This window comes from Sesamum indicum, linkage group LG1 (assembly GCF_026168435.1).
Source record: "Sesamum indicum cultivar Baizhima isolate 11 linkage group LG1, ASM2616843v1, whole genome shotgun sequence".
NCBI classification, from domain to species: domain Eukaryota; kingdom Viridiplantae; phylum Streptophyta; class Magnoliopsida; order Lamiales; family Pedaliaceae; genus Sesamum; species Sesamum indicum.
The window spans coordinates 23,177,166-23,194,386 of NC_142657.1; the positions used below are offsets into that span (position 1 = coordinate 23,177,166).

The window sequence follows — 17,221 nt, forward strand, 5'->3', positions numbered from 1 at the left end:
TAATTGGTAAATTATTGGCTCCATCAATTAAATTAACCTAGTCAAGGTATACTAACAACTCAAGCACACTCGATGGTGTGTATAAGTTAAATTTTATTATATTTATTTAATTAAATAAAAGAAAAAAAATAAGATGAGTAATCAATCAAAATTAATAAAATAAATTGATAGTAAATGTGTATAAATAAAAAAACTATTTGTGAAAAAAAATTAAGTATGATTAAGGGCGTTTGTGGCTACTCTAACGGTGCAAATATTATGGATTGAGAATTAATAATGTTAAAATATTATTTTTAAATATTTAAAACAAAAAAAGAATTCTTATTTTAAGAAACGAAATTTTATGAAAAAGGTATGAGCATAAATTTAGGGAGAAAAAGAAAAAATAGACACAATTATAAGATTGATATAATGTAGTTAGCAATTATGAAAATGTAGTATAGTATAAAATTGGGCCTGACCGCCTCAGCAATTATCTATAGATGGTACACATACTCGGCCCACATACAAGACTAGAAGCCTTCTCAACACTATCGTATTTCTTTCTTCTCATCCAAAATTTAGGGTTTGTGATTTAGGGGTTTAGGGGTGCGGGATTCCTCTTTTCTGTAAGTCTGCTAACAGATTTGAAGATGGGAAAAGCGAAGAAAACCCCCAAGTTTGCTGTGATGAAGAAAATCGTCACCCATAAAGCAATTAAACAGTAAGTTCCCCTCTTTCTATTCATATTCATATGTGGGTTATATTTTTTCTGAATTCATGCTTTATTAATTTTTAATCTCGTTATTTCTGACTTAGATATAAAGAGGAGGTCTTGAACCCTAACAAGAAAGACTTGAGCAAGGAGAAACTTCCGAGAAATGTGTAAGTTCTCTTTTTTTCAATTTTGGATTTGTTTATGTTTAAGTATCAGTCGACGTTTGTTTTATGCAAATGTTATCTGTCGAGTTTGTGATAGACTAAGTTTTCAGTATTTGCAAATCTTAATTATGTGTTTTTTTATTTTCTTTTTTGCTCAGTCTCTACTTTTAGGATAGAAATATGATATGGTGTTACTTCTTATTGCAGTCCGCAAGTTTCTTCTGCGCTTTACTTCAAGTACAACACTGCATTGGGGCCACCATACCGGGTTTTGGTCGATACTAATTTCATTAATTTCTCCATCCAAAACAAAGTGAGTTCTGCTAGTTTCTTGTTTTTCTTCCCCCTGTACCCTGGTAGTGCTCAATTACTCTTTCTTTTATATATTTTTATTTTTAGTCTAGCCCACTTCTTCGTGTGGCATCCTGGAGGGGACGGTGAGGTATTAGCTAGTCTCATTAAGAGCCTAACTAGATTTGGAAAATTGAGTAAAAACCTACATTTCTAGATGGTACAAAGGCCTATTGGCATCATAATCACATGGAATAGTTGGAGCTTGGTATTTTTGAATCCAGTGACTAATCTTAAAAAAAATGTTTTTGTAGTTTTGACACTTTACTAGAAATTCTTACTTCCCCCTTTCTGACGTGCATTTAAGAACAGAACCTTCGCAAAGAGTGTTAATGTAGGGTGATTTTGCAATTGTTCTAGTGAAATTTTTCTTTGTCTTTTTGGATGATTTCGTCTATAGTTCCCCCTCCTTCCTTTTACCGTAACTGCTACCTGTCAATCTCAATGACTTTTCCTGTACCTATGCCATCACATGACTTTGCATCCACCATTACTAATGATGGTTTCTCCTCTATTTTCTTGTTGAATATTTATTATCTTGCAGTTGGATTTGGAGAAAGGAATGATGGACTGCTTATATGCAAAATGTAAGTTATGGTCCTTTTTTTTAACATAACTTTCTAGTACTCTTGCTTGCTGCATGTTTCTGTTGATTCCTTATATAAGAGCATCTACTGCAACAAAATAGGTAACTGCTGGTTCATCTTCCCCTCATGAGAATTAGATCTTAAAAATTATTCTTGTGATGAGTTCCTGGGTCTTCTGGATACATTTTCCTTGGTGGATCTATCCAGTACACAAGAGCCTATATCATGTTTATCCCCTTATGGGATACATCATTATTTTCATTCTGCTCTTCCAGAACTGCACAATGTTTGTTGCTGTCCATCTTTTTGATCTCTTATTGGAACTGTTACTTTAGCTTGCACTTCTCATATTTGCTTTTTATAGGCACTCCTTGCATCACAGACTGCGTTATGGCTGAGCTTGAGAAGTTGGGGCAGAAATACCGAGTTGCTCTAAGGTATGTTCTATGTTTACCCATTTGAAGTTATTTGTATCAGACACTAATTTTTTATTCATTACTGTTTTGTTTGTTATATCAACAGAATTGCCAAGGATCCTCGATTTGAAAGGCTTCCCTGTACTCACAAAGGAACTTATGCTGATGATTGCCTGGTTGATAGGGTGACACAGGTACAATCTGGTATTCAGATAAATTTCCAATTCTTCAGACCTTGAAACTGAAAAGTTCTTTTCATCCAGTTCTGCGTCTGCATCTTAAAGGGCACTAAGATGATTGAAGTTTTAATATGTTTCTTAAAAGTCGTGTGAATTTTTGACATCATATGATTGCCTAAGGAATTTTGCAATAGACAAACTAATATATTGCTATCATGACCAATCAAAAAGCACAAGTGCTACATTGTTGCAACCTGTGATCGAGATTTGAAGCGAAGAATCCGCAAGGTATGATTTAGTAGTCCATCGGACTAGACTGTTAATTTGTTGATTTTCCAGCTGCATTGACAATAATATTGAGAGTTGATTATCAGATCCCTGGAGTACCAATCATGTATATTACTCAGCACAAGTATTCCATTGAACGGCTGCCTGAGGCTACCATTGGCGGAGGTGGGATAAAACATCTATTTGTGGACTCTTTTCTCTACTCAGCCTCTGAAAAATTTCCTCTCTAATTCTGTTATATTATGCATTTGTTGCAGCTCCTAGAATGTGATGCTTAAAGGTACATATGAGTAAGTCTCCAGTAACCCTTGGGATCTTGACCAGTAGCCTGGAAGCTTTGGCCTTAAGCTTATGCTTAAAGCAAAACTCTGTTCAGACATGCATAGCCATCTTTCCCAACGATAACTAACTCATGTAGCTAATGGACCCAGGTTTCTCCTTGTGCTTTAATTAATGTGCAAATTGTCTGAGCTTGCCTTGCCACTGAATGCACAGAAGGAGGTTAAAGCATGGAAACAAGGAGGGACTTGAAGGTCGCTTTTCATTACCATAATACTACAATAGTCTGCTTTGAGTCTTTGCTAAAAGATGATTAGAATACACTTTCATGAAATCTAGTCTTTTTGTACTGCAATCGAGCTGTAAAGCAGTGGTTGATATTCTGATTGGTCAATTCTCTTCTATTGCGATTACCTACTGGAAACATAACTAAGCTGTCATTTATATGCAATGTTCACAATACAACTTATTACTAATCCGGAGTGCTTTAAGTTTTGCCAAACGATGGTTAAACAAAAGAGAAGCCAATTACAAAATGTCTAATATCTAATAGCAAGTGATAAAAAAAAAAAGCACCACCAAAACAACCAAGCAGCTTAGAGCTTGTTTTGAACTTAAGGACAAATTCACTCACATATCTTTCAGACATGAGGCTTTTTACAGGGTACCGGCTGTTATCTTTACAATTCACAAAAAGAACCCGAGAGGTTAAAAAATTGGTATACACTTCAAAGGACCTCAATAGCTACATACAAGATCTCGGACACAATATACAATCCTAGAAATTGGGAAAAAAATTAGTAAAGAATTAGGTGAATAGTTGTTTGTGTGATGATGATATCTCAAAGACCAGCATTATCTCAGAAGCTTTACAGTAGTTGAATTGGAGTCTTCTGCGGGCTTGACATACTTTCCCAAGACTTTCTGTCGAGCTCGTCTCCTCATACGTTGTATTTTATCTTTGCTTTGTTGCCTTTTCCTTTCTTTCTCTTTATTTCTCAATTCCCTCTCCTTTTCATAGATACCTTGCCAGAAAACTTCCCCCGTTGATGGCCAGAGCCACCGTCTCTTGGGGTGTTCAGAATCCAACTCCTCAGCCAAGTCCTCGTCCATGCTTTTAAGAGTGCTGAACTGGAACCATTTCACCCACATTCGACCTCTTCGACCATTCAGGTCGTGCTGTTCTTGCATGTATCCTGTCTCTGGGTCCACGTATACCATTCTTCGTGCACTATGGTATGCCCATACATTTATCAGCAATTCCAGCAAGCGGGAGTAGCAATGCTTGTCCTACCAATCATGCAAGTGTAAATGCTCCATAAATGAATATTCAAAGATAGAAAGAGAAAAGAATAGTCACACCAGAATTCATTTTTCACATTTAAACACAGTGATTTATACATTGAGGTTCCTAGAATTTTCAAAAACTTCTGATGTTATTTCAAAAAGGAGAACATCTTTGTTTCATTGGAGTTCACAATTCTAAGCCTAATGCATCATTTCATCACCAAAGTATCTACAGGGAATCGTAGAGATTCTCATTAGAATGGGCAAAAGGAACTAGTAGAAATGGGTTACCTTGGATAAACTTAGACAACAACGGCCCGTTTTCTGATGCTCATCATAGAACTGTGCATCAAGTGCATCCACAAACATTCTACAAATGGAAAGAGATTTATTTTTCACAATCATATCAGTAGAAATGGGCAACTACAAGTTTGCTTTTTAGAAGGAATACTGAAAGCTCTAACCTTGAGAACATAACAAACTCCAAGAAAGACTTAGTTGGTAAAGCCCAGCAATGCATGACAGACCAAGTGCCTTCATGTAAAGGCATTGGAGGGAGAGAACTCAAATTATGTTTTAAGCCATACATCTTTGTTAGGGCCTCAGAGAATGCAAACCTAGTACCAACCATACAGAGTGAATCAGGTGCAAAGAAAATGTTGACAAACTTCAAGAATCTTTTGGAATATAAAACATAGAACCCACAAAGATAATGAGAGGAAACAAAATAAAGAATTACTAAAATTGACACGACGAGCTTACTGGCAGTTGCCAGCATTTATAGCATCACAGAATGACCAGAAGTCCTGCACCAAATGGTTTCTCATGTCCATGTCCAAACCAGCCCAGAAGTAAAGAGCGTCACCGTGTCGTCTTGCTTCGATAGCATCCAACAATGATCTTTCAGCAGTCTTAGAAAATGATTTCTGTTAATATATGAAACAGATTTTTCAGAGCAAAACCATGTACAGCACACGTTGATGGTATCTTGTTGACATTTCCAACATTAAGGAAGTAACATGCAAAGAACAGAAACTGTAACCGAGTTGCATACCATCCTTGCCGTAGCTCTCCAAGACTGAAATCCAATCCAAGCATTTTTATGTATACGGTCGATCCGATTAGCAATTGCAAAAAAGGCTCCATATTCTTCTAAGACATCTCGGTAGTAAGCATTACTTAATAGTGGAAGACGAGAAGGTGCATCAATATCATCAGCTCCAGGTCGTCGACCTCTAGTAGACTATACTAACACAGTTCATGCAATACCATTACATAGCAGCCTTATGATTTTAAATCACCCAACATAAGAAGTTCAATGTACATCGAATTTCCAAGACAAAAACCATGCACACAGCAGCAGAAGATTGCCACTATTCAGATTCCACAAAACGACACCATATACAAGTATGAGACATCACCCTGAAATGAATCAAGTAATTTATGTGGCTACCAAAAAAGTTCTTGAGATGTGATTCAGCAAGGAAAAATGCAGATCAATTAGCATGTCAATGGCAGAGAACTTACCAGCCCAATCCCTCTGTAAAGTGAGGTTCGGTGCAAAAAAGGCCAGGTTCCTTCTCCGAAGTAAGGTTCATAGATACATAGTGGTTGACCTGTCCTTTCAAGTTCTCCTTCATCTCTTTCATGCAATGTGCGGTCGGTCCTTCTTGAATTTCTATATACTTCATCCCATATTCCTCGAGGGTGATCAGTTCTATCCTTTAACTACATTAGTTTCCCCCAAATAAAGAAAGAAAATTGCCAGAAAAAATAGGTAAGAACTTAACTGCCATATTTTCTTATGTTTAAGCTTGTAAGGGGAGAGAAAACCAAAGTCACTAACCTCTTCATCCTCTCTTCTCTTTCTCATGTTAACCATGTCAACATATTTTTGCTCTTCCCAGATGTCGTACAAAAATGTATCATTTGTCGTATACGAGGCCACAGGGTTCTCCTTGAAGGTATGATTGAACTGCTTTTCGACCTTGTCTAAAAATTTGTCAATCCTCCTAGTTTCGTATGGAGAATGGGCATCTTTAATAGCTTCAAACTGATGCCACTGCCATTCAGCTTTTAACTCTACAGGAATCTGTTTAGCAGCCTGAGAAATAGAAACTTCTGACGGGAGTGCGAGAATGTTTTCCAGCAGCAAAGCATATCCTTCAACACTTTCGGACACCATTAGGTTTTTAGCTGCATGTTTTCCACTCGAGGCAGCATCTTGCGCAGAAAGAGAGAGTCTTCCATTTGAGACCACTTGAGACATGATTTCTGTCAGAACCCCAATATCCTCCTTTGGAAAAAGATATCCATTCACTCTGTCAGTAACCTAACAGTTGTTGCCAGTCCAGTCAGGAGATCATTTTGTAAGCCAGAAACTATGGTAATTCACAAAAATTAGACCGAACATCCAGGTAGTAATAACTAAACGAATAGTAGGGCAAGACTAGGAAAAAACTATGTAACATATTAAGCCCAAACTACATTCTTACTTGTTTATCATTTCTTGAATCTAACTAGATGAGAAACTGAAAGTTTTAGGTAATAGGTAAAGTTGAAATATACTCACTCAATGGGCATTACAACTTCTGGAAACTAGCAAATTTATCTAAATTCAACCTACTAAGCCCCATCCTCAATCTGAGGCATCTTAAAGTTCCTATGTAAACTCACATTCATAACTATCCAAAGCCAAGTTCCTGATGTTATAAAACTTCAACATTTTCCTAGTGTTTGGTTTCATTTTTGGCCCATCTCAGAGATGGGCCAAAACATGGTAAATGTTTGCCTTGATTTGTTTTGGAAGTTTTGGTGGTGTTTTGAGATGTTTTGAAACAGTGCCTCATTTGTTTTTGATCAAAATAAGTCTGCACTAATTATAGGCCCTACAACTAAAAAAATTATATTCATACTCATACATATATATATATAAATATATATAAAAATTAGTGTTGAACTATCATTTTCTGTTAGCTCATGTGGTCTATATCGCTTATGCCGGATCCCCTTGGCCTGTCGGGGGTGAAGCTTCATAATGATTCATGATTGTACTGTACTCTTGTACTTTTTCTTTCTGTTTAATGAAATTTACGTTTATCGAAAAATATATATATATAAAAGAGATATGATTTGAAAATGAACAGTAGTTTTTTGTCTCCCACTAAACAACATTAAATACACCATACTTATTTTATATTATCTCTAAAAACAAATCCAAACATACACACTATCTCTAACACATACTTATTTATCTTTGTTTATCTCTCTCTATCTCCACAGAACACACCAAAACAAGTCAAAAAAGAAACCAAACATATTTAGTTTTCAAACAAAAACCTATTATTGAAGAGCTGAAGTACGTAAGATACGCAAAAGATGTACGGATAATGTATATAAAGAATACAAACTATAGATACCTACATATTTCCGTATCACAGGTAGATCTGGGGCAATTATAGGCTTCCCAAAGCACAAGGCTTTTAGCAAAGTGTCTGGAAAAGTATGCTCTTCCAGGAAGGATCCATATATCACAAGATCAGCTGTACTTAGAACAGTGTCTGCATCATCAACAGCAACATGTTTGATTGTTTCATTCGGATACTTCAAGGTTCTTGCAATGGTCTGTAGCAGCAAGTTAGAAGATTATCAAACAAGTAAAGTAAAAGGAGTCTCCCTTCCTCTCATTGTCAACCACTGAGAGGCTTTTCTGCTTTTCAATGTAAAATAATTTAAACCTAATTGAATGTAGAAACGACACTCGGATAATAATTAAAAATAGTGGACTCTAAACTTTCAAAATCATGGAAATAGCTTTTATTGAAAAGACAAGTTGAAATATAGCACACAACATTACAAAATGGGAGCAATATTAAGTCATGTCTTGTGCAATTCAGAAGGTGTTAATTAGAATACAGTAGGGAACAATTATAAACAGGAAGAAACTGCTGACCTCCACGGCACTACTGTAGTTGCTTGTGGAGTGGCCAGCCAAGATTATGATTTTAAGACGAGAACTTGAACTGCTAAAGTCTCTAAGCACTGGATGTAAAGCCTGTAAAATAAAGGCATGGTCCAGCCACAGACCTCTATATAATATCTGACTTCCCACAACTGCAACAACAAAATCATCTTGTGCATAGCCTATCTTCAGATGCAGATTATCTCCATTAGAAGCCAAAAAATTCTCAGCTTTCCATGCTTCTGCAGGAGAACCCGGGATGACAAAGTAGTTTCCAGGATCACATGCTGAATATGCCATCTAAATTGCAAACAATTAAAAAGCAATAACAATCAGTATTCAGACATCTAAAAGTTACACATAAAAAGTGAGCAATCGCAATCAGGCTATCTCCGTTGAACATTTTTATGGAATATCCAGTTTATGAAAATAAAAATATAGTCATAGTTAGGATCCCCCATGTTATTTCAGACTTCAGTTTCATAGAAACAACTAAATAGTAACACTTCCAACGTCTTCAGAACTTGAGCAGGGCCAGTAAGGGAAGGTCCTATTTCCCTGCTAGATAATGTTCCTCCAATAATGTGTCACATTCTCAGCCCCCCCGCTGCCTAATTTGCCGGCTGTTCATTCTTACTTACAGAAACTAGTAGAGGTTACCTAAATCAGTAGTTGATCCTCCATCAAAGATTGCTTACCATCTTCCTCCACAAGAAGAATCAACAAAATATTTTTCTTTTAGCAGTTGGATGCCACTATTAGCAAGATATGTTAATTACACATGCAAATAGCTGAAGCCTTACATTCCATTAACAAATGAATCAATAAGTACCGGCAGAATATAGTTTCGGAAGACAATAACAGTAGCTCGGCTGAAGACTTTTCTCCAGTTATCGACCAGCTCAATTTGGCCACTTGAAACATATTCTCTCAATCGCAAAGCAAGCACTTGTTCATGGATGGTCCATATGACGGGTACATTTCTAAAAGGTTCCTGCATAAGACTGCAACAAATAACATATTTATTTTATAGGATAAATTATATTTAATTTCAAAAGGCAGATGTCTACAGGGAAACAGTGAAGATGGCAAAACAAGCAACCAATGACAAGACTGAGTTTTGAACCAAAGCATATTACTTATCTGCACAAATAATGATGGTGATTAAAAAAAAGTTACTGCTGGGCTGCTTACCTAGATAAGAAACCCACCGCTTTGAGACAATTCACTAGTATGCCATTGTAGCTGCAAACCACAAGCAAAAGCTTTTAGAAAATAGACAATTTCTTTTTCCCTTCTTCATCAAGCTTCACTTTGATGTTTCTGTGAAATGAGAATATTCTGTCTCATCTTATTAAACAAATTAACGTGGCCATATGTTAGGAAACCTCTCCAACAAGTGAACCTGATTACGAAGCAAAAGTGCATAGATGATCAAGCTAATCAACCAGAATATTCAAGAGTAGAATTGCTTGCATCATAAACAAGATGAAGCACTTTAGCAATGCATAAAATAAATTGTAAATCCGAGAAGCGGATGAAAAGTTCATCAAAATGAAATCTAGCAAGAGCAGATAATTACAAACCCCACTTTGCAAATATATTTCTCTAATGAGTTCCTCCACCAATAAAGTCGTTAATTTTCAACGAGAACCAATAATGGAACACAGAATTGTCAGCGAATGTAGTTATCAGACAATTTGAGAATGATGTGCATACTTTAGCCAATCTACACTGAACTTCATGTTCTCATCTGCTGTGATCACACTGAGAGGAAGTCCTACCTCTCTCCAAATAGCATGTACAGGACCATCTTCCAGTGAGAACACCTGCAAGTGAAGTGTTAATTATAAACTATAACCCTCCAGTTTTTGAAATTACTAGCTGCACTTTGTCTTCCTCATAACATATCCACATTCCATTATGCACTAATATGTCAGAGTGAAGTGGGGGGAGATGGCAGGTTATGTCCAAGAAACTGTGCTTGAAATTACAAGATACAATTACTAACAACTCAACCAGAACTGCCGAATTACCAGAAATAGGATTTACAGAGACTGGTAAGTAAATAACCTCAATTTCATAGCCAATCTCCCTCAATGCAGTAGCAACAGTAACCATTAGTATCTGATGTGGATCAACCCACAGATCTGCGAAAACCTGCACTCACAATTCAAAACACCATCTTCAAAGATGCTGCTCCAGTAACTGATAAATAACTGAAAAAATAAACAGAAAAATCTAACGCTCAGTTAACAAACTACAATCCTAAAACTGGCCCGAAAAGCCAAGTGACAAACATTAAAATTACCGAACAGTTTGACAATGATAAAAGACTAAGAAAATCAAGAATCAGTGCCAATCGAATGCAAGAAAAAGAAAGAGAGTATAACACTGCACAATGCTTACCAATGCAAGCTTGGGTTTCCTGTATCCAAATCTAATCACCTCTCTTGAACCGACATTTTGATTGACCTCTTTAGCAGCCTTTTGAAACTTGGACAAGATTTTCGAAGGTTCAAAATTTACATCTTCACCAAAATCCAACTCTTTCAAGAATGACAAGTCCACAAAATTCCCTTCACCATTCTTCCTGAATAAATGGGGGGTTTTATCAAATTTTCTTGCATCATCCATCACAGAGCCCGGCAAGGACATTTGGATGAGGAAAACAAAGAAGAAGAAAACAGCGACTGCGCATATCAGCTGTAAATAGTTAATCTTCCGGAAGAACACCAATCTTGCAAATCTTGATCTGTTCCTTTGACCCCAAAATCCAGAGACATTACTGCTACTGCTACTACTAGTACTAGTATACCTAACAGATGAGGAACCCTGCAAATGGTGGTCTTTCTTGAATGGCGACCTGCTTTCAAGTGACCCCATTTACACTTCCATCAAGAAACCACTAAAATCTCAATCTTTATGACTAGTACGCATAAGAAGATATCTATATGAATGTGACAAGAACCATAACTGCGCGCATATGCAACTAATAAAAACAATGGGATTTTATTTTTTCTTTTTTGATATGGGTTGAAGCCAAGAGTAGCGTGATATGGTAAAGTGAATTAACTAGTAGAGCGTGTTTTTACTTTTTTCCGTGTAAATACTATTTTCTGCATTAAAGAACTCAAGTGTATGCTCGTGAGTTTTGTTGAGAGAGAGAGAGAGAAGCTGAAAAGATAAAGGGCGCATGCGGGTAGACCACATCACAATGGTCGTCATCATCTGAGACTCTTGTCAAAGATATATACACTCAAAAGTCTGTATATTCACGTATTTCGATGTGAAATGTATTTGTATCTATACGATGAGAGACAGAATAAGAGAGAGAGAGAGAGAGAGAGGGGCCTCATCAATAAACAGTGATTTCGCATAGCATAAATGAGTAACGGGAAATTAATATGAAATGCAGTAATGTATGTTGATATTTTGTGCCCAAAAGTGTGGAAATTGGCGTAATTCTAACAATAATTATTTTAAAAAGGATTGGTTTTTTTAACATTAAGTCTTTTCTGATTAATTTATTTTTTTCAAATATTATTTATATAATCATCTTTTCATTTCCACGAATTTTTAATTTCACTCACCATCCTTTCAAACAAAGCCAAAAAAATAAAAAAAATCAATTTAATCATAAAATCAAAATATTAATCTACAAGGAGAGAAGAGAGAGAGAGAGCAAAAAATGAAGTTGATAGGGGTAATGATTGGTGGAGATAATTAGGAGATGAAGGAAGAATGATGATTTCATTTCAAATCTAACACACATTTCTTGAATAACATTAGTATGAGTATGTTGTGATGATGGAATGGAACAGTTGGGTTTCATTTCAATCTACACCCCATTCTTGTTCTTTCTTTCTCTCTCTCTCTCTTTATTGTAATTTGTAGGGTTATGATGAGCAATAGACCCCCAATCCACCTACTTTTATTATATTCTATGCCCTTTACCCTTTTCTATTCTTTCTTTTGGAATTTTCATATTTGCTCCTCCTCATAATCCTTCCTCATGTTTAAAACGCTATTCTTTACTTTAGGACGGCATGAGGGCATTTTTGTCCAACTGAGGGCTAAGTGCTATATTTATTAATTTATGAAATAAATGTTACATCAAAAATAGTTTATGGAGAAAAAGTGTATTTTACCCTACTTTTTATTAGGACGATTCTCTTCTATTCTCTACTTCTTCTTCGTAATCTAATGCATTATTATATAGGGTAAATTATAACAAACTCATCATAAATTTAGCATAATTATAAATACACTTTTATTATTTGAAAAATTATCAATAACTTCTTAATGTTTGATGAAATTATATAATTTTTTTATGATTGATGCTAAAAATTGTCAATTTTGCCCTTTTTATATTTTTTAAAAAAATTCATAAAACTTAAATTAAAACATAATAAGTACTAATGGGTTGAGCTAAATGTTGAACGAGCATTAAAATCAGGGAATATTAATAATTTTTCAAATAACAAAAAATTATCTATAATTATGTCAAAATTAAAAAGAACTCGTTCTAATATACCTGATATGTAAATACCAAATCATGGATGCCAACGAGGGAGTTGATATCAAAATATTAGTCACCAATTTAGGGAATTCTTCTACTATGATGTTAGAAGAAAAATCCAGTTGAATTATGGTATCTTCTTGGTGATTTTTCTGCATCAGGGGCAGGGGCAGGGGCAGGGGCAGGGACAGGGACAGGGATGGTAAGTTCAAGTAAACTCCTGTTCACGGAAAATTACAGCCACACCATGAACACACACACACACGTATATATATATATTTCCATATTTGTTCCTTGAAAAGGTATAAAAAGCCACCCAATCAATATGTACAACTCTCCAATCAAACTCTGAGATAAGTCTTACTCTCTCATTGCTTACTCTTTCTCATCTTTCCATTTCTTTCTTGAATAACTTTCTTGAATTAATGATCTGTAAGCGCATGTGATTGATATAGAGACGGAAAGCAATTAAAGTTCTCGAGAGAGAATTTTATAACTCACAGATCGATGGAGACTCATCAGATTCTGGAGATAAACTTGATCACCGCCCAGGGTTTGAAGACGCCGTCAGCTAACTTGCGACGGATGCAGACCTACGCTGTCATCTGGGTTAACCCGGGGAAGAAGCTCCGGACCCGTCTTGATTCACTCGGCGGAGAAAACCCTACCTGGAACGACAAATTCCTATTCCGGGTCTCCAATGAATTTATCTCCGGCGATACTTCCGCCGTCTCGGTTGAGATCTTTGCCCTCGGTTATATTAAGGATTTTCTCATCGGCACTGTGCGTTTTCTCCTCAGCACGTGCCTCAAGAGGACGATACCGATCGCCTCCGCTGGGGGGGGATCAGTCGGATCCTCAGCCTTCACGGCCGTCCAGATACGCCGTCCCTCCGGAAGATTCCAAGGCGTTCTTAACATTGCGACCGCGGTGTACGATTCCTCCGAATTTCCAATCCTGGGAAAAATTTCGGCGGTGAGTTTCCATGACCTGATGGACAAGAAGGAGACCCAGTCGCGCCGGCAACGGAGGCTGAGCCTCGGCGGCTCGAAATGGAGCCAGCAGTCATCAGAAAGAGAGTCTTGCGATTTCTCCGACGGCGGTGACTCCACGACGTCGTCCTCTTCAACCGCATCGACGGCGTTGAAGGAATTGAACTGCGTTCGAGAATTGGCGGGAAGTAAGGGATTCAAAGCCGACGGTGGGGGATTGCTTTGTGGGCTGAGGAAGGTTCCTTCCTGCCCGTCGGATCAGAATCTTGAGTTCTGGGGAGATTCTTTTGAAGGTAATGTTTGATGGACGGCCCAGATTTGTTCACAAGAAGTGGAGTATGGTGGAGATCGCATCACAGAAGTTTGAAGTTCGAGCATGATTTTTATTTTTATTTGTCTGTTCTTTAGGGAATATGAAGCAGTTCATTGAAAGTCGACTGACTAAATTGTTTAAAAAAAAAAAAAAAAAAAGAAGATTCCCATAATGCATTTTCACTATAAGTAATTTGAAGTTCAATTTCAAAAAAATTGACGAATTTATTAAATTAAATAATAATTCAAACAACATTGAGACGTACAATAGTCAAAAACATGTTTGAGAAAAATTGGAAGGAGATTCTCTAATCAAAATACCAACTTTGGAAAATACTAACTTGAATTATGAGGATTTTTGATAGGGCTCCCGTTGCTACAAAAAAACAATAATGCCACAAATTAATGGTTTATGAGAAAAACAAGTTTGACTTGTGTCTGAAACCAAATCGGGGTGAGAGTACAATTCGATAATAGTCCTCATTTCAGTGCTCTAGCTTAAGTCCATTTGAAAGTGAACAAACTGCAAACTTGGATTGGGTCTAATCTGATTTAATGGATGAATCTATGATGCTTGTTCTGTCTTGTCTCAAACCAATAAAATCCTTTGAGGAAGATGCATGCAGCTCTTTCAGAGGGTGGGGTGCGGTGGACGACCAAAAATCTTCTCAAAAATCTTCATGCAAATAAAACTAATATATATTATATTCTACTTACAAATATATATTTATGTTGCACTCCTCATCAAATATTTAATTGAGTATATTAACAATTATTTCTTAATTTAAAAAAAAAAGAATATTATTCTTGCAAGTTGTTGATGAATGTGGATGGTTTCTTGGAACAAATGAATTCTTTGTAATATCGTACAAAAACAAAAATACTAAATGAATATTTTGTTTTTTAGAATTAAAATTAGTAGAGTATTGCAAGTGTGAAAATATGATGAGTCAGGAGTAGGTAGTGGGATATGCAATACTCCTTTTTATTACACCTTCCAAATCTCCAACTCAACATGAAGATCGCGCACACGCACTCACTTTCATTACATTTACATCCATGTTTAAAAACATATGTTATTTAATTAGGATATTAATTACGACCACCAATTCGAGCTTGTTATTTTTATAAATTCAAAAATAATTTGATATTAATTAAATAGATTAATTATTATAACAAAAATATGTGTAATAAATAATATAAATTACGTTATATGAATAATTACAATTAAAACATATATAATTATTAAATACTTTAGAAATCATAATTAGAATATTTCTTTTCTAGCTAGCTCTTCCATATTTCAGTATTAAGACCAAATTAAATATTTTCCTTGGAATTAATTAGAATAATACAAAGAATTTAGACCAAATTAGGCAGGACCCATGACTTAATTTATTGATATTAGCACTTGTTCATGCACACCACATTAATATTCCATACACAAATAAAGACAAACCAAAAAACTAATTATTATATTTTACTGCCCTTTGCATCATCCATTTCCCAAAATTAATTAATAATATTCTTTTTCCTTTTTCCATTATTAATATTCCCTAGTGGAAACTGAATAAACAATATTTTAATTCAATTAATTCATATATATATATATGCATAGTTTTCAATTTATTGGGATTTGCATTGGATGGCATATTCCAACAGCTTCCTCTTCTATTCCTTAATTTGTTTTTTTTTTATGAAGGGGAAGGTTTTATTTAACAAATATTTAATTATATTGTTTTATGTATTATTATAATAATAGTAATTTATTAAGGGTCTTAATTATTAATTAAGTATTTGAATGGATGCGTTATGTCCTCACGTAGATTGCCTTTTTGTGGATCTGCCAACATTAATTATTAATTAAGGATTGGTGCCAATCAAAATCATTGTTGCATTGCTGACAAGCTGTTGATGTTGATTAACTATGACAATTTTTTTTTTAAATTAATGCTTTATATGTGTACTTTTCCAGAAACTTCAGTTTTGTGGTATGGTGTGTCACTATCATTTTAATTTATTTTTTTGTTTGTAATGATATTATTAGTCGTAGTACGTCATTTATATGTGCATACAATAAAATATATACACAAAACATCATAGTAAATCAAATTAATCATAAAATTGCTTATAAATTCAAATTGTCAGGTCGCAACATGAAAATTATAGAGTTATTGTACATCTTTGAACGATTCAATAATTTAAGAAATAGGTACAGACTGTGGCTCCACATTTGATATCTGCCAGTGTTTTTGAACAGAAGGTGGCTGATCATGCGGCTACCACCAATACTCATTCATGCACCACTTGCCACGTACATTAAATACATCTTCTTCTTCTTCACATACACACGCAGTGTGTGTGGATCTTCTGTTCCAAATCAACCAATTAGTACATGTAAAATGGGTACGTACATAGAGGTATGAAATAATAATTTAGGAGTATTTAAGGAGGCAGAGGGACAGTCCACACATTCACACCCAACTACATTTATTTATTTCTTTATTTTTCTTTGTACAAAATAATATAATTAATAAATACGGTCTTTTTATAGCTAATTGTAATGTAGGTAGCTACTATATTAAGTGATTAGTTAAGTTGAATTTATTATATTGGTCAGCCCTGCCATAATTAATGCAATATATATATATATATATATATATATATATATACGTTGCTTCAGCAGGAGGGAGGCTACGTATATATTATTGGAGGGAGGGGGGGGTTTGCATATCAAACACAAACACGTACTCGTGTGTGTCGGTGTAATATGTATATTACCTATAATTTTTTTTTCAAAAAGAAAAACAATAAAAAAAGAGACAGAAATCTTCCACTAGAAATATGTAGTGGGGAGAAGTTAGGTAAAGCGTGTCTATTGGTCTAAATGTCTCCTAAACAAAGATCATTTTAAAAATGGATGAGAGAATTGGGCATTTGGATTTGGGTGGTGGGTCAGGGTCAGGGTCAGGGTCAGGGAGATGGAGGCCAATCTTCTTCTCATTCTTGTTGCCAAAATACACACCATTCTTAAGTATAAATTTTAAATGCAACAAAATCCACTTCTTCTCAATTTCCTCTTTCTTTCTTTTTTTTTATCTAATTATTGTTATTATTATTAGAGAAGATGCGAAATCAGTTCACCACGTTGTACTATAACACTCCACTTTCCAAAATATTATCAAA

General features: G+C 35.4%; 3 protein-coding genes across 6 annotated transcripts; 2 read left to right on the forward strand and 1 right to left on the reverse strand.

Moving 5' to 3' along the window:
• Window positions 1-442: 442 nt before the first annotated feature.
• Window positions 443-3,390, forward strand: LOC105173199 (PIN domain-like family protein). Of its 2 annotated transcripts, XM_011094887.3 has the most exons (10): window positions 443-703; window positions 799-864; window positions 1,069-1,174; window positions 1,757-1,799; window positions 2,164-2,236; window positions 2,322-2,409; window positions 2,626-2,682; window positions 2,769-2,847; window positions 2,940-2,972; window positions 3,114-3,390. In XM_011094887.3, exons 1-9 carry the CDS (start codon window positions 633-635, stop codon window positions 2,951-2,953), a joined length of 597 nt encoding a protein of 198 aa, XP_011093189.1. In that variant the 5' UTR covers window positions 443-632; the 3' UTR covers window positions 2,954-2,972; window positions 3,114-3,390. The 2 variants fall into 2 exon arrangements, with proteins under 2 accessions (XP_011093189.1, XP_011093184.1); XM_011094882.3 differs by having other exon boundaries at window positions 466-703; window positions 2,940-3,390.
• Window positions 3,391-3,564: 174 nt separating this feature from the next.
• LOC105173224 (uncharacterized) lies at window positions 3,565-11,417 on the reverse strand. Of its 3 annotated transcripts, none has more exons than XM_011094911.3 (14): window positions 10,619-11,417; window positions 10,283-10,369; window positions 9,929-10,038; window positions 9,404-9,454; window positions 9,042-9,213; window positions 8,201-8,509; window positions 7,672-7,872; window positions 6,095-6,544; window positions 5,776-5,976; window positions 5,303-5,491; window positions 5,011-5,174; window positions 4,713-4,865; window positions 4,540-4,618; window positions 3,565-4,251 (listed from the first exon to the last, which is right to left on the reverse strand). In XM_011094911.3, the coding sequence occupies exons 1-14, from the start codon at window positions 11,093-11,095 to the stop codon at window positions 3,817-3,819; spliced, it is 3,078 nt and encodes a 1,025-aa protein (XP_011093213.1). In that variant the 5' UTR covers window positions 11,096-11,417; the 3' UTR covers window positions 3,565-3,816. The 3 variants fall into 3 exon arrangements, with proteins under 3 accessions (XP_011093213.1, XP_011093206.1, XP_011093221.1); XM_011094904.3 differs by having other exon boundaries at window positions 6,095-6,580; window positions 10,619-11,416; XM_011094919.3 differs by having other exon boundaries at window positions 6,095-6,580; window positions 9,994-10,038; window positions 10,619-10,680.
• Window positions 11,418-13,048: 1,631 nt separating this feature from the next.
• Window positions 13,049-14,181, forward strand: LOC105173247 (uncharacterized). Its single transcript, XM_011094939.3, has one exon. The coding sequence runs from the start codon at window positions 13,239-13,241 to the stop codon at window positions 14,025-14,027; it is 789 nt and encodes a 262-aa protein (XP_011093241.1). The 5' UTR covers window positions 13,049-13,238; the 3' UTR covers window positions 14,028-14,181.
• The last annotated feature ends 3,040 nt before the right edge of the window (window positions 14,182-17,221 follow it).